This window comes from Lepisma saccharinum, chromosome 26, assembly GCF_977018435.1.
Source record: "Lepisma saccharinum chromosome 26, izLepSacc3.1, whole genome shotgun sequence".
Taxonomy (NCBI): domain Eukaryota; kingdom Metazoa; phylum Arthropoda; class Insecta; order Zygentoma; family Lepismatidae; genus Lepisma; species Lepisma saccharinum.
In genome coordinates, this window is record NC_139254.1 from 8745528 (window position 1) to 8766692 (window position 21165).

The 21165-nt window shown below is 36.8% G+C and overlaps 1 protein-coding gene across 3 annotated transcripts in view; it reads right to left on the reverse strand.

Moving 5' to 3' along the window:
- Positions 1–21165, reverse strand: part of Nuak (Nuak family kinase 1) — a 173222-nt gene that overhangs the window by 17258 nt on the left and 134799 nt on the right. For all 3 annotated transcript variants that reach the window (XM_083112315.1, XM_083112317.1, XM_083112318.1), the window contains exon 14: positions 15155–15297. In XM_083112315.1, the coding sequence (XP_082968441.1) occupies positions 15155–15297 (143 nt within the window). The remainder of the gene's footprint in view (positions 1–15154; positions 15298–21165) is intronic.

Genomic DNA, 21165 nt, shown 5'->3' on the forward strand with positions numbered 1-21165 from the left:
CGGCTGAAGAAATGTGACGATGTTTCATTTCAAGAGTAACTAAAACAAAAGTAAGGAAGCAGGTTTGGTCGTGTATTCGACATAGAAGAGAACATTTTGAGAAAGACTTGTGAAGTAAATCCATTATTACATGCAAACGTTCTTTTAATTTCTACTTCATAGTCACACTCTACCTGTCCCGTTGTTATTGAACTTTTTTCCAGAATTTATTATTTTTTATGAACATTATAATACGTCCTTGCACAGCTGATAAAACTAGGAAGTTTTTCTAGTAGTTTTTACGCTTAGTGTCTTATTGATAATTTGAGATATTTGCTGTTTTTTGGTAAGCAACTTCATTGGAAATTGAAAGATCGAGTAAGTTTGGACCTGCTCTTTGAAAATGTTCGGCGCATTTGATTGTTTTACTGTTCATAAAACATTGTCAACCTGTTGGCATGACATACAAATTAAAACAACTTGAATTCGATCACCACTTTTTTCTTATTTTAATTTTGAACCTCGAAATTGGGAGTTTTTCAACAAAATCAATAAAAGTGGAAAATTAGGGTTAAATTTGTTGCAAATTCAATGTACTATCACGCCTTCAAAGGAATACGTCGAGTTTGAGGTAACCCTGTATATTTAAAATATTTATTTTAAGGTGCGGAGTTTACATTTGCCACTCGGACTCGAATTACATCTATAAACACAAGTATCAAATGTTACGGGATATACTAATCTATGGTAAACTTAATTGTATAACAATTTTAAACTCAAATTTAACTAATCAATTTCAAGATATCTTGCAATCTTCCATCTGTCAGATAAATAGATTGTTCTGCGAAGGATACTAACACAGTAAACAAATTGAGATAATCTGGTTTCATTTTACACACAGCTTTCTTGTCCTTCCTCGATAAAAATAAAAACTAGACTGTGAAAAACTTCCCTCAGGGCATTTATAAATATGTATAAATTCAATGAGTTTTGGATTAATAAAAGTTGCAATTTTTCACGTTTATGGAGAAAAATTCATGCAGAATTCACATATAATTCCCAAAGCTAATAATTCAGCCAGAATTCCAGGAATCCCTAGTGAGTAGCCACACTGTTGTAACATCAGGGTGGCTACTCGAAGCCCATGATACAATTCAAGTATAATTCCCGGTTTTCAAGGAGAACTTAACAAAAAATCAAGGGTACAAGCAAATGTTACCTCTATTTAAACATTACTTATTACCGTGTGTGAACGTAAGAATATTAGGGAAATGCTTATGATTATACAAAACAATATTTAAAAAAATTAAAATACTTTCGTCTGCAAGAACATGCATGTGAACGAACAACTGACAACGAACTGATGCTAACACAGTCAAATTTTGGTCATGAAGGAACTCGTAGCTTACAAGCTCCAAAAAGGTTAATCTTGGGCTTGGCACCATCTTACTATGTCTGCCAGACAGATTGTCCTGCAAAGAACATTAATGAAGTACAGTGATTGAGAAATTTCAGTTTTGTTTTTTACTGCACTTTCTTTTCCTTTCTCGATAAAAATTAATGCTAAACTGTGAAAACATGCCGCAGTGCATTTATAAATAAATATAGATTTAATGGGATTTGAATTAATAAAGCTACAATTTTTCATGTATACGGAGAAAAATTCACGTATAATTCCCTGAGCCAATAATTCACGTATAATTCCCTGAGCCAATAATTCACGTATAATTCCCTGAGCCAATAATTCACGTATAATTCCCTGAGCCAATAATTCAAATAATTTCCTGAGTCAATAATTCCCGCATGGAATTCAAGGAATTTCCGGCAAGTAGCCACCCTGAACATACCGGCACATTTCTTTCATGAAGTATTTCACTAGCAACAAATTAATACTGAAGTAACCAAATAATTAGTTCATCCATTTTTTAATAACGACAGCAATCAGGAAATACGATTTTTCACAACTGTCTCAAATGAGAGGAGAAATATTAGGGGACAATGTATTTTCTATTTATACGTTACGCATCTGTATTTCACACATACATCAAATGATTTTTCAGCTAAATTGGAATACTTACTGTGACACACCATTTTCATTGTAATATTTCAACAAAAGCACACTATGACACTTTAAAACAAATGAGAGGTTTTATGAATATTGTGATGCTTTTACAAAAACATTTGTCTGTGTCGTCCCTTTCTTATGAAATGTTACATTCATGTTTGTTTGTTTTATGTAGGTTTGGGTTTTGTAGAAAGCCAATTAAATCAAATTACCCCTAACATGAGACAACTAGCTTCCTGCAATAACAATTGAATGATGATACTCCGAGTACTTGCTGCCATCTGTTGGCCCCCAAACTAACTACACCCTTGTTTTCCTTTTCTTGCACAAGTTTGTAAGTTAATTTCATTGCAACCATGTTGTAGAGACATTTGAATCTGATCCTTTCTGGACTAGTGACTAGAGTGGACATTTTAAAACCAATAAGACATACCCCCTACCCATCCCCTACCCCCCTAACTGTGGATATAAATCCAATACACTGCTTGATGTTCAGGAGGTGTTATGAATACGTTCTTTTGTCATTGAAATGTTAGCGAAAAATGCAGGCTCGACCAGGATTCAAACCTGGGTCTCTGGCATGCCATCAAATTGCTCTATCAACTAAGCTACTGAGCCTGCCCTGACTTCCCTTGATATTTGGTTGTCACTCAGTGGGTAGATCAAAAGCATGAATGCCAGAGGCCCCAGGTTCGAATCCTGGTCAAGCTAGAATTTTCACCAAATCATAAGGAAATATGTTGTTGTTCATTAAAAATATTTGGGTATTATTTTTATTCTGAAATTTCATGATGTAAAAAGCAAATTAAATGAAGTAGCTATTTTTCACACCTTGTGAGCTTGTTGCTATCTACTGGTCCTAAACTTGCTCTAATTTCAATTCTATTGTTGCTCAATTTATTCCTCTACCCTTATCAGCAGGGCCAGGCACTTTATGTTATAACTAGACTCCTAATTTTAGGTTTTTAACCTATTCTTTCCTTTGCAGGTAAATAAGAAATAAGTTACATCAGTGTTCCATTAAAAAACAAAACAACTGACGAAGTTTTATACTGCCTAAAATAACCTATTTTGCTTGTTAGAACCTATTTTAGGTTTATGTGCCTAAATTAAACCTTTTTTTTAGGTTTTACAGGATTTTTATATCTCCCAGAGGAATTTACTAGGTTTGGTGGCGAAATAATTCGATGACTGGCATGTTTGAAACATGTTTTCTGTCGATTTCCCTCCCTCCAAGTATATGATGTTTATCAAAGCATTAAACAAAACAAAAAGTGTCTGACGTCATTGTTACCTGCAGACAGTGGTGGCAGAAGGGGACAGTTCTCCCCTACTTTTTACCCCTGCACTATAGACTCTTGCCTAACTGTCCTGCCCTCCCCATTCAGATTAAGCACCCAATCGTCTCTACTGCCCAAGTCCCAAGTGCAAACTTCTGATCTGCGTCGCCTTGCAGGCACGAGAACTTCCAGACAGGAAGAAAATAAGTTTCAATTGTTCTCATTTCTTACCTTTTTCTCGCTTCTCACAACAGTCAAAGTAAAAATGACATTCAGTACATTACAGCCCATACTCGATCGGCATTCAGGTGCAGGGAATTTCAAGATCACTTGTCAGTTGAGCCTGGCACATATCAGTGTGCAACAGTGCAAATTAATAGAATGCCATGAACAGGAACTTGTGTGGCAAGATTGTGAGTTTACTGTGGAACGGAAACGTATTTAGTGTAACTTGTTCTGACAAAAATTTTGTAGGCTCCTTTTCATATTCTATATAGTTATGATCTGCCTTAGAAAGGTGTGTTTCTGTATTAATAACCTAGGTTTGCGAGTAGTGAGTTGCCAATTATGCTTGTTTCCACAAAGATGTAAATCTGACATAATACAGTAAAAACTGCATATCCCGGAACCTCTATAAGAAGGAAACCTGTAAATACGGAAAAAAAGTACCTGAAAGCGGAAACGGAACACCATTTAAAGACCAACGAGATGTTTTTATTCTCAGTAAGATGGAAATGTCTTCCTTTATTTTTTTTGCTCGCAAGAAAACAATGCAATACTGTAAGTGGAACACGCCTCTGTTGCCACTCGCTTATTGGTAACATTGTCGATATGAAAGAATTCGCTACAATACTCATAGCTGTTACGATTCAGTTTATTTCTTTCATCTCTTACCCTCTTTCTCCACCTTTCTTTGTCTATTTCTCCTCTGTTCTTTCGTCATCTTTCTATTTTTCTTGTTATCTCTCCGTTTCTTTTTCGTCACTTTTATCTCAATCTTTCTTCACCTCTCTTATTCCATCTTTCAATCTTTCTCTTTCCTTCTATGCACATCATGCTACGACGGCAGGGGTCCTGGGTTCGAATGGGCATGGATGTTTGTGAGTGTCCATTTTACTTCGCTTTTTGTGCCACTTTTGGCTAATTTGCGAAGATGGGTATGAGTGATGATATGATGAATGTATCACATTTTTATTCATGTACGTACATGCATTAGTACTCTACATTATAAGTAATGCAAAATGTAAATCTGTCTTTCCATTATTTCCTGCAGCGCTCTATACTGTATTTAAAGTCAACCCTGTATAAGTACGAAAACTGTCAAGACGGAAAATTTTGCTCGGAACCATCATGTTCCGGGATATACAGGTTTTACTGTAGTACATAAAACTTAGGATAATTGCAGTGAACTTCACAATACTTTCAGTATTTTTCCACTATATTTATCGGTTCAAGGAATTCTGACTACTTCTAATACCCCACCTCCACCCTAGTCAATCTTCCCTGGAAGGGAAATGAGAAATTCGAAAGCACTGTTGTGCATATTTTTGGATTTACTGGAAATATTTCCGCATATGACATAATTACATACATGTTTTACAGTTTTATAGGACAAAGTCCCGGGCCATACTTATCTGTATCGTGTTGGCTGGTATCACAGTAAGCACACCAATAGAGCTGAAACATTCTTGGATTTATGAAAAGAATATGAACGTATTGCAAAAGGGGCAAAAACTGTGTTAGTGAATACCCCATATGTAAGCTCATGCAGTCTTTACGTTCCAAGGGGCTTACATGCAGCCACACCCTGCCAACTCTTACTGTAAATAGCTTGGGGGAAGAGTTAGCACAACAATTGTAAGTTTCGTAACTGGCTTCACCATATTACCTACGAAAATGTATTTGTATTGTAACTATCTACTCCTTCAACAATTCTGTACTACATGGGTGAAGTGCCGCATCTACCGCAACCTCGCCGAGAGAATGCGCCTGAGAATTACTCATTCCGATCTCGTCCATCATGCAAATAGGAGAATAGGGAACCAACTAGCATTTTAACTATGCTGTGTACTGCAATTTGCTTGTGGGTTGAAAATTTCTACACTTTTGGTGTACAGTCACTGACACTTCCGGGTTATAACAATTCCATCAACTTTCAATGGAATCGTTACAACCCATAAGTGTCCATGACTGTACGTGCTGCATTCTAATGTAGCCACAAAGTATAATACTTGTAATTCCATATGCTAAAAATGTTAGTAATAACACTTATTTTTTACAAAGAATGCAAAAGCGAAAAAAAAGCACATTCAGGTAAAAAAAAAGGAGGGAAAACGAAGCAAACTATATTTCAAGCTTACAAAACACACATACACACACAGAAAAAAACTTAAAAATATGAGTAAAATTAATTGAACAGAGGACAGCGAAAAGTAACTGTACCACAGATTCTGGTAACCTAGATGCACTAGCATGAACTGCCAGCAATCCCCGGGCGGGAACGCGGGAGAGTTGCTGACCCTCGTCCAGGGACATGCACTGTGATACGCACACTAGCAGGGGCTGGAAACAAAACAGGTCCTTTCGTTACTCACACTTTTTCTTTTCCAAACTGGCATCTTTGGAGGTCAAGACCCTCTGCTTCAAATACAAACTACATAGAGAGAGACTGAGGGCTTCTCAAACTAAAAAGATATGTTAAGTTCTTTCTCCTTGCTTGTTTCAACTTTTTTTTCCTTTTTTTTAAAAAAAAACAAAAAAAAACTGACAAGATCTGTCTTCAAATTTCTAAATCTACAATCTACACAACACTAACATACATACTAGATTGCAAGACAATAAAGCTCTTTAGTAGTATTAAAATGTCCTTAAAATGTCCAACCTTCACCAGCATACATTCAGGGGTATGTGCTTATTGCCCAGGTTCCTTTAAATCAAAACCAGGGCAAACATTGTAATATATTTGATGTAATCTTTCTCCAATTCTTCAGGAACTGAAATAGCAGAAAACGAGGGTGATTATGGAATCTAAATATTGAGCCACATATTTGCCAGAGCCATATGTTGCACAAGATTAGGGATGCAGCCGATACTGACGTATCAGTATTATACACTACAGTCCCGTTTAACCGAATTTCTGGGTTAACCGAATTGATAAAAAAAGCTGTTACTCGTGCGTGACAGTGTTTTACGCAGGACCACCGACAAAGAACTTTTGTCTTTGTTTGGGTCTAACAATTAGTTATAAAAGAGTAAGGTCATTGTTACGATGCGTTGGCTGTACTCACCCACTCTCGTCTATTTTTAGCACACGTACTGTGCTGTATGCTCATACATATGTACTGTATATCAAAAAACTACGGATGGGACCGATTAATCGGTACTCTATCGGTATCGGCCGATATAGGCATATCGGTGTATCGGTAAAATTACCGATTATTTTACCGATCCGATATATAGATAAATATCTGATAATTTAGTGCAAAATTCTGCCATTTTGTTGTAATTTTTATGGATAATCTCCATGCCCTTCTTTCTAAACAAGTAAATGTCTAAATATTCAACTTCTTTTGCACTACAGTCACCACGAAACACACACTTATTAAGGAGATCAATGATCATTTCAGGTTCTTCAAGGACCATTTCTAATTTTATATCGGATCAGTAGAATATCGGTTATCGGTAAATTTTATATCGGTACTTTATCGGTATCGGCCAAAATTTCATATCGGCCCATCCCTACAAAAAACCTTTATTCCAGGTTAACCGAATTTTCGTTCAACTGAAGCACCCGGGCCCATCAAATTCGGTTAAACGGGACTGTAGTGTTAATAATCCATGGTGCAAAAGCCGTTGAGGGTCAGGGGCTGCATACAGACTGCTAGCCTCACCCCTATATGCCTCAGCAGAGGCGGCGGGTGATCGATCATCCAATCAGTTACAGGGTGATGTGTGGTCAGCACCTATGAATCCCCAATTCTTGTTGTAGGTTTCCATGAAGAGGCTCGCTCATAGTTCCCAATTTCCTCAGATTGGTGGGTGGCCACCAGTCCCATACACCAGCCGAAATGTCAGGAGGAAAGTTGTTATACTCACTCCTTGAAACTTTAACCAGCGTGCAGCCTTATACTGCAAGCGCACGTTGTATTTGCTGATACCACAAAAAATATCAGTTTTGAATTAAATCACTGAAACTGGCCGGTTATTTTAGGAGTACAAATACCTTGAAGGGTTCCATAAAAATGCTGCGCAATATACAGAGTTTAATTATTTTGTAAACTTTGCAAAATGCATAATGTTTTTTAATTCGACACCAACACTGTGTGGTAGAAGTGATTGATATTTTCAATAAAATGAGGTATTTTTAATCCAATTAGTAAAGCTAAACTCTGGTAGATACATGTGATATAAGCCTGAGACTATGGCCCCAGAGGCTGGCTTATTTCTAGCTCTAAGAAAGCATATGTTGACTTATCAATGGCGTGAAGCAGGATTTAGATATATCAGTGATAAATCCTTGTATGAACTGTAATCCAGAAACCATATTTTAGTATTCTCTATCACGTTGGTACAAGTGCTATTCAATAAAGACTTGCCAACACACTATTTCCAAACACCGCAGGCATGATATATACATATTGTGTAAAGTATGACACGTGTACTAACATTAGAAAAATGCCTCCCCGTGCCTCAAATTGTTGTTCTACAGAACTTAACATGTGAGGAAGGAGCATATTTTTCAGAGGTGTGAGATTGCTTCAACACAATGTTCTGGTTCTCAGGTCTGCAACAAAAAGGCAGCCACACACAACTAAAATACTGCCTCATCCAGCACACCCACCCAATCTTGCACCATCAGACTACTACTTAAACCATTTTCTTGACATTGGGACAAGTTTCTGCAACGAGTTATGGTAACAAGACCAAAATTGCAACATGTCCAAAAATGGTAATGTTAGCCTTACTGAAGTTGAGGCATCCTAACTGAAACTATGTGTAAACAATAGAGGTACATTATTGTAGATTAGGCACACACAGGAGATGTACTACGTAGAAATTTTCAGTGAAAAATGCAGACTTGACCAGGACTCGAACCTGGGTCTCTGGCATACCGTGCCATTGCTCTACCCACTGAGCTACCGAGCCGGCTGGCCTTGCCTGGTTTTTCGCTATCGCTATTTTACCTGCATGGAAGAGGCACAGGCAGAGACGATTCCACACAGGTAAAACAGCGATAGCTAAAAATCAGGCGAGGCCAGCCGGCTCGGTAGCTTAGTGGTTAGAGCAATGGCATGGTATGCCAGAGACCCGTGTTCGAGTCCTGGTCGAGCCTGCATTTTTCACTGAAAATTTCTAAATAGAGGTACAGTGTGTATACATATTCAGTAATTAAATCTTCATATTGTAATTTTATTCTCATGTAATTTATACAAGGTTGGGATCCAAGTACAGGACACAGGTTCAAGTCTCCTGGGGGGAAGCGTAACAACTTTTCTCCTAAGATTTCGGCCTGTGTATGGAATTGGTGGCTACCCACCATTGTTAGGAAATAAGGGAGCTATGAGTGAGTAGTGTAACCCGGTCACAAAATCCTACAACAACTGGGGGTTCATCGTGCTGACCAAACGTCACCCCGTAACTGTTTGGATGAGCTTCCACCTCGGCAGGTGAGAGAGAGGCTGACCGTCAGTAGGTATGCCCTGGCCCTCATGGGTTATTATTTATTAACACTGACTCAACTGATAACATTAATTTTTGCTTCATTCCGTATAAATCTTTGCACGTAAGATTGCACCCGTTTACCACATTTCAACATAGACCACTTGTTAATCTAGACATATATTCAAGTGCTGATTAAGTGCAAGGAAAAATATCCCAAGGATGTGCATGAAGTCACTTATTCACCACTGCAAAACTCTGCACTCGCCTGCCTGCTAAGTGACACCTTTACTGAATTTTCTCCTCCATTTGTAAACCATGCACGAGACGTATTAAATTTTCAATTTCCAAATAGTTTATGTAGATTTTAGGCTTCTAAAGGGCTCTGGCATAGCCAAATGCTTATGATGCAATTGGTCCCAGGTTGAATTACCAGGAGAAGACCTCAAAATGTTGGTGTTTATCCAGCATTGAGATGACAATAAGGAAGCTACTTGATAAGAAGCAGTAGTAAGCTTCTGTCTCGCAAGCCAGACAACAGCTGTGATGAGACACTGTTCACTGACCACACGTCTCCCAATGCAAAACCCTTGGCAGAACCTGGCTCTCCGAGAGCGGTTGCACCGTAGGGTTTAGTTTAGGGTTCCAAAGGGCAAGAAATCACTGGTCTTCATTGGTGCTTGCGAGTAATTGAGCATGCATGTTTTAAATAACAAAAAATGGCATTTTGTCACTCACTTTATCACTGTTGCAGCATTGAGAACTTTCCATCGTATTTACTCATGCATGATGTGCACTTTTTAACAAAGTTTTTGCCCCGAAAAAGTGTGGTGCTTTTTATGCATGGAATAATTTTTTAATGTTTACAGAACCCTATCATGTTATATATCATTGTAAAGCTTGAATTCTGCAGTTTCTGAATATGGCAACAGTATTCCATTCAAGATGGCGACACTTATTTGCAATGTGGTTGAAATAAGCTCATTACAAAATGAAGGAACGTTCTGATTTTTATGGTACTTCTTATAAAAAAAAAAGAAGGAAAAATAAAATAATTAAAATGTATTACTGGCCAAATAATATGCCATATATGGAGTGTGTAAATGCCTTAATGGAAGAAATCATGTGCTGCTAACTGCTAGTTTGAGGATCCTGAACGTGCCTCCTATAAATGTTTCGTTAGTCATAGAAAGAGTATATGTTTTGAAGTTTTAAAGAGGAAATGAGCAAAACCACTTATAAAAGTTTAAAGGCCATGTGCCACAATTTTTCAGTTTGTAATGTAATGTTCTCCTCTTGGTCCACATAGCAACAGGTGACTCATTGAATATGTATGATGTCACTAGCATAGCAACAGGTTTACAACCTACAACTAAGAAAGCCATTTCTTGAACCTGGATTGCACTGTGCATTATATACGAGATATAATTGTTTGTCACTTTTCCCTATCAAATAACAGGGTGCGCATTATACACGTGTAAATACGGTATAAATAGCAGCTGATACCTTACGTAAATTTCAGCATTACACAGCCTGTCATTTCTGTCAGACTTTTAAGGTGTACATTTGATTCACCCTTGTATCATGATTGAGTGATTGGACAGCTTCAAATCTGATAAGTAGGGGTATGCATATTTTGTTTTTGACGAAAACCCAAAATGTGAAATAATACACTGTAATGTTAATTTATCATGTCTTTGAAAGGTATGAGGTATATTTTGATACCATGCTTTGCCACAAAATGATGGAAAATGAACCAAATCACCAAATTTAAGATTCATTTACAAACGTGACATCTTCTGAGGTCTGAATTATACAAATATATAATATTAAGCAAATAACAGAAAATTGATTAAATCTGCTGTAAATTTTTTACACAGGGATAAAGTTAATACTCTGATAACTATACAAATGTGCTATTAGAAGTGAAATATTAATTTTGTGAAACAAGTGTAATTTTTACATCAAATTTAGTTATCTTTTTCACCATTTTAGCACCGAAATTACATCTTGTATACAGCTTTTGATCTCAAATTATGCCGTTTTTGTACTGAAATCCTGATATCTTTTTCAACACAAATATGTGCCTCTCCTGATAGGATTTCTATTCCTACAGTTTATCTATTATTGCTTTACATGGGTGTCCATGTTGCCAAGTTTACACTAATGCCTTTGGAGCAATTGGTCCCGAGCTTGATCCACCTGAAATTTCAGTAATGATCTTACACCATGAGAGCAACTGGGGAGCTACTTTGAAAGAAATAGCAGACCTTGGTGAAACTTGATGCTCTATGGAGTTTTATTGAACTTTTCTTCATAGTAATAAAAAGCTTTACTGTCTTTGGACATGTACACAATGAAAAACAGTACCTGCTTTAGTCCATTATCAAACTAGGCTTCATCTTTATCCAAGTTCATAAACGAAAGGCATTCTTATGTAACTACACCCTACATCTACTACAAAGAGGAAAATGCACTCCATGCAAAGAAACAAATAAACAGTACCTATGCACTTCTAGTCTTTACTAGACTGAACATGGAATGATGTTAATGCAAAAGATGTTTCTCAAGTAATGTCCAGTATCACGTGTTGGAAGACACAATTTTACCTGTTCAAGTAGAAGCTTCGTAAATAAAACAGCTTATCTGTGGAAAGAATTATTGCAACGAATGCCTGTTGAGTGACAAATATGTATTTAGCATTTCATATTTTCTATTCTTTTTTCTATTCAGCATAAAATGTTTATATGTGGTATGGGTGTGGTAACCTTACGGAGCATCCCGTAAACATGAACTCGCACACGTGATATTTAGGAACCTACGAAAAACTATTTATAGGTGGGCAGTCATCGGCAGAAAGTCTGTGCAGTAATTACATAGTTTCAAGTGCTCTGTAGATGTACATTATACACCAGAATTTGCAGTTATGCATCTTACTGAATTATAGAATCCATCCTTGCATGTTTGTAGTGTGCTGAAGTTACTAAAGAACTGTGTACATATATACAGGGTGTTTTAGAAGTCCTGCATGATTCTAAAAAACTATAATTTTTAAAGTAATAGGTTAATTACAACAAAATATTGTTTGTTACGCAGAGGAAACTTTAAAATTAATGTTTGATGTGGTTTGGTTCATCACCAGATCTCCAGCTGGGTATCATTTACGTCGAAACACTCTTACAATCTTAGTTTGAATCAGAGAATTACATTCTGACGATGCTAGTCTAGAACATTGCGAATCACATCACGTATCTTGAACTTCAAATCTGCTATGTTTCCTGTAGCCTTAAACGTTTTGTACAATCTCTAGATACTTGTCTCCGCTGGAGGTGTTTTTCCAAACATGCACGAAAATGCAAGATTTTAACTTGGCAAGCCATAACATATTGATATTCATAACACATACTGAGCTTTTTCCTGCATCAATGCCACCTTGGAATCACATGATCACCTGCACACATATTGTTCAGCAGTGTGGGCATAACAAAATTTTAAATTTTACTGTGTAAAAAAAAAAAATCACTGTAATAAAGCTATAGCTTTTCAGAATCCTAAAGGACTTTTAAAACAAGCTGTGTAGTACACGTGTGTGTCTCTTCTCACCCATGCAGTGTACATGAATTGAACGAATTTCGGAGGTATTTGGAACAGGGTGGAGTGCAACCAGGTAGTCAAATTTGCAAGGCTTACTGGAAACTGACACTCCACAATGTTGGTTAGGAGGAAAAAAAAAAGAGTATTGTGCAAAAATAAATAATGACAGTGCTGCACAGACACTGGCAATCGGTGTCATAATGCACATTTTTCATTAATTCTGCATACTATGTTGCCAACAATTAAAACAAAGAAGCTGCCAAATCAACACATAAAATCTACTACAAATATTGTTAACCAAAATCTGCATTTAAAACATACATATGAAATTTTTTAAATTCTGTTCCAACATTTAACACAAAATTAAAATATACTAAATTCCATTTCTTTTGTAAAAGAAAGTAACATTTAAATTAGGATAAACTGTTTGTAGTTCATTTCAACTTCATAGCTTTAAAAGAAAATGCATTTCTGCTTTTCTGAAAATTTATAGTTGGTTACTTGAATTTAGTATCAATGTAGAGAATAGAAAAAATCCAACAAGAAAGTTCAAATTAAAGTTGAAGAAATTTATTTTACTTGCATGTAAGGAACTGATCACTATGGACATGTATACAGTGCATCCACAAAAAATTGCACAGGTATAACAATTCTCTGTACACATCTAAGGTGACAATATACATCTGGAGGGAAATTATGTAAATTTATATGCATCAGTTGCTAGCAAACAACCCCAAGCAGTCAGAAAAGTAGCTCCTTTCTCGTAAATTTTGTCAGCAAGCAGCATCAGTTAGATTTAGTGATTTCTCCATTAAGTTGGCAACAATGCTTGCATGATGCAATGCAGGGGCACTGGCTTCTAATTTCTTTTGCCTGTGTCTTCTTCATATCTTCAAGGCTTTCAGGCCATATTAGTGAAGAACGTTTTCTGGATATGCTGTTTAATGTATCGAAAACTTCTAACTCGACAGGTAAAATATTAAAAGATGAAGATTAGATAACTTAAGAGCTAGAAAAAAGTTTCTTATTTTTCCTTTACCTTAATCGTTGAATTATCCTTATCTTATAATCTCTAGAATATCACAAATCCAGAAAAAAAATTGTATTGTTTAAATAATGAACACAATTAGTGTAATTAATACATCACAGACCATAAATCCTCTATATATTGAAACTGAGAAGTAATTACTGAAATTTAAGGAAGTGATAATATATACAGAAATTCCACTAAACTAATGTGTAGATCAAGTAGTTGCGATGTTCACAATGTGATGTCTTTATATGTGTTCATGACACACAAGTGGTGAAAGTATCGAGCTTTAATACTGTCTACTGTTCAATCTTTGCCCAGAAGAACTTTTTGTAATGAGATAAATTCATATGCCAATCAGGTAACATCCACTTTACAGTCTAAACCTGGTTGTTTTCAGAACTGGAACAAAACTTGTAAGACAGTATTTTAGCCCTACATGACCATTCAGTACATCTGTGGATAGGATTGGGGGGAGATGGATTACTAAGTTGAAGACAGATGGAATAGTGCATTCCAGTAACGAATGATACTGAAACAGGTGTACAAAGGGCATTTGGACTAGCTTTCAATCTAGTGGATTAGGTATGAAGAAATTTAATCTAATGATGCATTTGCAACAATCTTTTGAACTAATATCGCAAAGCTGTTATGATCATGTGATTCATTTGGGATATGAGTTTAATATTTTGAGATCAGCTAGTATCTGATGTTTGTGAGGGTCAAGAGAAACACTTTACCTACAGGTGTGGTGATGTGATATTTTGAAAATAACATGTGTGTTGCAAATAAACAGAGACAACAGAAAAATGCTGTTTGGTATAAGCTTTATTTCTCTAAATTTCCATTTGACTGATGAAGTTCTAAGATTATATGCATCATTTTATATTAAATAACGTAGCTTTCAGAAACCATCATAGTTAGTTTTTACAGATACTGCACGACAAACATCTACCACTCCATCAAATGCACTATTGTCTCAGAAAAAGGTTCAGAATGGATACTTAAAGAAATATATCAACAACTGAAAAGTAGATGTACTTCAATAGATATCAGGGCAATAATTAACAATACAATCTGGTATAGTGATATTCTAAAAATATATTGAAAGTCTGATATAATGCAAACTTCTCGGACATGCAACTATCTATACAACGTGCATGCCAATTCCCATAAGAAAGAAATTCAGAAATAAATTCTGATAGCACACACTTAGTCCAACCACATATGAATGATACAACTGTCTGTTCCCTGTATTTGCTGTATGTATTAGTTTCAAAAAACACAAAAGAAAACTATATAGAAATAGATTAACATGGTTAAAAAAATCTGAAAAAATGCAACATCCAAATACTTCCATCAGTTTTATAACATGCATTTCAAACTTATCATGATGGATATATACCTTTTAATGTGGGCAAAAAATATTTCCATCAAGGAAAGTTGGACTGACCGAAAAATTACTATAAAATGCTGTTAAGAAAACTGCAAACAAATACCCTGATGTCATATTTTGCATATTTCTTCCGAAGCTCTAAAAATGCTCACCACGAGGTAATGCTCCCATGCTATTTCCAGACTCACTGTATACACTGTCTACGTCTGAGGCATCACGACTAACGCTCCTCCTCCATGGAGCCCCGTCTTCACGACTGAGAGATCGCGAATAGTGTGATGACTCCGACAGGCGCCTGAAATAATGAGAAAATATGGATAAACAAGGTACAAGGCACTCGGAACAATTATTAGTATAGCCCGTATGTTTAGGCACTGAAAAGTATTAAAATTGGTAGGCAAAAAGACAAAGAAAAATTGAAAAACAGGCAGTCAGGTTTCAGAAAGTGGCAGTGAAAATTGAAGAAGAGGCATTAAAAATTGAAGAGAAAGACTTAAATTCTTCTTAAATCTTTAAAAATGTATTTACAAATAATAATTTGAATAACAAGGGTTAGTGAAAAACTAAATCAAATAGAAGAGAAATATAATTTTAAAAAATGCCTTGTCAGAATGACAAAAGAGGCAAAAAAGGCAGCGTAAGGTGAAATAGGCAAAAAAAGGCAACATGAAGTATTGTTCAGAATGTTAAGAACATTCGGATCGGTGTACTTTTGTGTTAAATTTTTGTCTACCAGCATCGGAAACAAATAGGCATTTTGCCTAAAATCCGGGCTCTAATTATTAGTAATTAGGGCTCAGAAGCCGATGACCCAAAAAATCTAAAAAAAGACTAAAATTATTCGAGCTGAGCCGATGTTGGATGTATCTGTTTTGGAAAGTGTTGACTGGATTTATTTACCGATACTAGCAGATACTTTTCCGCCATTTTGGTCTTTCACAGACTCTGCAAAAATGCCGTGCTACACTTTTGAGTGGTCTATTTATCCTGGAAACTGCAAAATTCGAACTTTTAAAAGAAATTGCACCAGTTTTGCATGAAAAGATGGATATTATGTGATAATATTATAATCGGATATAATTTTTCAATATTTTAAAGCAAAAGTGTTGGAAAATTGTTGCATACAACTGGAGTACAATAATAACGCACTAATATTGATCAATATTGTGGACTTCTTTTAATTATTACAATTTTCAAGTATTGGTATCTGTGAGAATCGGTACGAGTATTGACATTGGTATCAGCTCAGCTGTAAAAAACAAGTAACCGTTACCTTTTTTGAGGAAATTAACTGTAAGTAGCTACTTTGAAAAGAAAGTAGTAACAACAGATGTAACATTATTAATGTTACTTCTACAGTTACTTATCGACACTTAAATTTATTAATGTAAAAATTTGTAATGTGGAGGAAGAGCTAAATTTGGAAACACTGTTTCCAACCGTGTGTCTTCTCTGGATGCTAAGATGAAAGGATATTCATGGAATCGCCAAAGGCAACAGAACTATGCTCTTCTGAATACTAAATTTATAACATCCACATATTATTGCAACATGCCATTTCTACTTGCATGCGATGACTTGGGTTGATCATTGCATTCATTTTGAAGGTAGTAAGGTTAGAAAAAATCATTGTCAAGAGAGTGGATCTCTATGAGCTTGGAATGAAAGAGAAAGAAACAGGTGCCAATGAAATTGATGCCACCAGGTGCAGAGTACCGTGGCTGGCACACAAACGATATTTCTAATTAAAAGACACGGAAGGAAATAACACAAACTTTTTGAAATATTTTTTCAAATAGAAGTTGTTTCTTCACAGGTGAATGAACTTTCTTCTTTAATAAGAGAAAGTGTTTTAAGATATATGCATATGTAGAAAGAGTACAATAAAATGAATGATCATTTAAGCCAAGCTGACTTCGTATTTGTTCATGGTGTGTATTAATCATATAAATATATGAAGACTTATATTATGTACCACACACATATATAAAACACAAAGTCTTCATTTATTTATTTTACCTAAATATTACAATTAATTAGCACTGATTGTGTGTAATCTGCTTGCAAGAAATTTCTGGCAGCAAGTAACTGTAAATGCAACTTACAGTTAATTTTCAATTAACTTTAAGTTATTCTTTAAAATGAATATCTTTCTGAACACTGCACTATACCTTGTCCCAGCCCAGCTAACTGTAGAGCAGGCCCACTAAACCGGCAGAAGAGGAGGAGGGTAATAAAGTGATGAAAGCGCAGCATTGCCAACCGTACGGTCACAGTCCTGACCGTACAGTTGGGAGCTGAGAAGACTGCGAGGCTGAGGAATGTGAAACTGGCCTGCCTGTTGTCGCCTTGTGCAGCCAGCTCGTTTTCCTTTCAGGGTGGCAGCGGCACAAATAAAAAAGGCATTTTACGAAAATGCTTTGCAAATGAATGGAACATATTACATAGTAACAAGTGAAAGCAATACTAATAATGGAGTAAAACTTCACAAATCAAAGCAATCGGCTTCCAACGTGACTAAGAAAGTAAGGGCGTGAGCGTGCTTTTTGTGTATTTCCTAGCATCTTGTTAATGCTTCTTTCCTGGACATGGATCAATTAATTTTAACTTATGCAGGGTAGTACATTTTCTCCTTCGTTTGTATTTACATTTTGGTATGTAGCATCGCTTTTCTGCAACTTTCGGATTATGGAATATGAAGTTGTATTGTCTCGGCTCCAGTGATTTATCCACCAACTACGCTCTAACACCCCACACAATTTTTATAAAAGGACAAATTTATGGTCATTTTGGCTCTAAGTATACCTTTTCACACCCATAAACACAAACTTACACCCCTCAAATAAAAAATTCTGAATAAACCTTTGCTCAACCCCCGAGCCGGCTTTCCCGCTTTTCGTTGCATGTTAATTCTATTGATAGTTAATCTTCAGCGACCCAGTTTACTAGATATAGTCTGCTGTATACATATACATTTACTTATACACACACGCCAGAACATTCATTTGATTTTTAAAACAAATTTATTTCCGAATACACGGAAGAAGTGTGAATTCCTATGCCGTTGCTGGTCTTTGAGATGTCCCGTGGCTGGAGGTTCACGAATGGTTCCGAACTTTTCCGAACGCCAGTCGGTAACGCATCTGAGTACCATGCTAAAGGTCCCGGGTTCGATCCCTGGCCGGTTCAAATCCAGGAACTTTTCTAACGGTGGAAGCGGCCCCGGCACCTACCCAGCGTCGAATAACATGGGTACCTGGGGGAAACCCTGGGAAGTAAAGGCGGTCAGGGGCGTGATACTGATCACATCACCCCCACTCACGACCGGATCAAGAATGTGTGGGGCGTTACCCCCAAACCCCCTATACGCCTTCATGGAGTGGTGCTAAGCACAGGGGAACACTTTACCTTTACCTTTTAGACTGCACCTCACACTGTAAGTCCCGATTCCATTATCAGATTCTCGCCCTTTCCTACAGGAACTTCTGCATGTCTGGCAACACTGAAAAATTGAACACCAAGTGGAAGCTGCCGTCTCCACAATTCCTCCCCATTCACCCCGAACCTCACCCTGCACTCGCAGTCTTCTCAGCTCCCAACTGTACAAGTGCGGACGTACGGTCCAGACCTTAGTTCATACGCCAAATGTACGGCTTGTCAAAATTTGCACCTGCTGTTTTATCCCCATATTTCCCTAAGAAATTCTTAAACCAAGCGTACGTGCGTGGAGACAAAAATATGGTCCGTTTGCTATGTGCGTACGGTATTATCATTTTCAAAAGTTTGCAATGCTGACAGATCGAAGCAGGGAAAGTGGGCAACTCCAGTCGTCCATTAAGCAATCCCGCTTCTCTCACTGTTCATTGGTGGAGCCGTCTAGCGTCACTACTTGCGCAGAGACTTGTTCTCATTTGCCTGGTCTACAGTTAGCTGGTACAGGGTATAGGTACTGTGCCCTAAAGAAAATAGATAAAATGCTGGGATATACAAACTTCTATTATAGCATCACTAGCTGCTGACCAATGCAGAGCTACAAGCACTACTAATAAACGTGGCACATACTATGCCTCAAGCCTAATTAAATGAACAGAAAATTAAAATTTATTAAATTGAAGGTGGTGCAGTATAGTTGCTTGGTGTGCTTCTACAGAGCATGTGGGAATTCTCTTTGCGTTTTTCCAATTGCCTGCTCACCTACAGTAGTAACAATCCCAACAATTGTAGTTGTATTACTAGTCTAGCATACAAAGCTCACAAATAACTGAACAGTTGGAGCTCTCATCTTTGATGATATTGGAGTTCTTTAAAAACCAGACATGTCAGGGCTGTCTGGTGTCACCGAGATAATTTTGGTCAAGAAATGTATGCTGCACTCTTCACAGCTTTAGTTATGCAACAGAAAAAATGCAATTTATGAAAAATCTAATGCTAACTGAATACCAAGTTGATTCATAAATTTGTCAGTGGTTACACAAATCATGTTACTTGCATCAATGTAAAAATGGTTGTCCATAACGTAGTATGTAACTTTTAATATGGGCTGAAATTGAGACTTCATAATGCACATTGAGAATTTTGTATTGTGTATTTGTAATTTGTTATCATGCCACTTGCCACTTTTTTGAGAATTTACAACACAGGAATTAAATTATGTGGATTTACAATACAAGAATACATTATATATATGAAGCCACGGTGCTCTAATCCATAGCGAATCTGGCTGCCATGTTGGAGATCTGGGTTCGATTCCCGGGATAAGTGATCTCATGTGTGAATTTTTTCAGACCATGTCCTCTGCATAAAGAAACTGGAAGTTCATCTATGCTGTAATGAATGAATACCTGGGGCAACCCTAAAGGACAGGGCATGGTGCTGACCACACCATGTGCACATTGGCTGAGATCATGAATGAGACAAATACAAAGTAGTTTTAGCGAATCGAAACAATAATATAATATAAATCGATACAAATACACACACTAAAAAAACAAAACATTTTTATGTTTAGGTTCTTATTCTCTAGTAACTAATAAATAAATATTATACAAAGTTAACAACAAAAACGATCTGTTTGCTGAAATTCTTTACCAGAATGTAAGGCATGTTCCAACAATAATTTTGCTTTTGCAATATAGCTGCAGTAGCTCAGTCGTTAGGGCATGTGACTACCATGCGAGACACCCAGGGTCGATTCCCGGCAGGGGAGAACCGGGACTTTTCCAACCTGTTCAAGTGGCTCTGGTGACCACCCAGCGTCGTATAAAGTGGATACCTGTAGGAAACTCTGGGGGGGGGGGGGGTAAAGGTGGCCAGGGAGTGGTGCTGATCACATCACCCCCAGCTTGGCAGAGATCAAGAAAGTGTGGGGCCACACCCCCTATATGCCTTCATGACATGGTGCAAAGCACAAGGGAGAATTTCCTTTCTATTTACATATTGTAGTTCTCAAAGTGCACAAACTAATTTTTATGAAATACATATGACTCAACTTGGTCACTAAGTTATGAATTTTAAAAAAAAATACAAAATGAGACAAATGTGGAATATAAAAAGTATATAAAGCATCCAAGTACAAATCAAGAAATCAACCATAATCTCATGTTGAAGTACCAAACTTACGTATGTTGGTACGAAATCCTCCTAGTGTTTGAACTAGAAAACAAGAACAAATTTCCTGTTGGTCGTTTACAACAATTACAGCAGTTTACAGTAATTTAGGAAAAGAGTTTAGCTGGATCATGGGCTTCCCTCACAGCAATGACTTTGCAAATCTTGCTACTTTTCTAAATTATCAAATATTAGATATCTGGTTAGAATCCCTCAAAGGGCACTTGCTGATTTCCTATTTATTATGAAGCATATCATGCAACTATTACAAAAAATACTCAGGAAGGTTGAGCTCAATGTTTCAAGGGCATTTTTTAAAATCAACATTCTCTACTTTTAGAATTTAAAGTATCAGTGAATGAGTCACTGCAAAGACAGTCCCAAGATGAAGCCAGACCTTAACCTTTATCGCCCAATCCCTCGCTCACCTGTATTCCCGTTGCCTTCTCAAACACAAAAGTACAAAAAAAATTATAGCTCAAGAACTAATTGTTGCAGACAGATTAAATTGGGTCAATAGACTGAAGTGAATGGAAAAAAATGTATGTAGCGACAG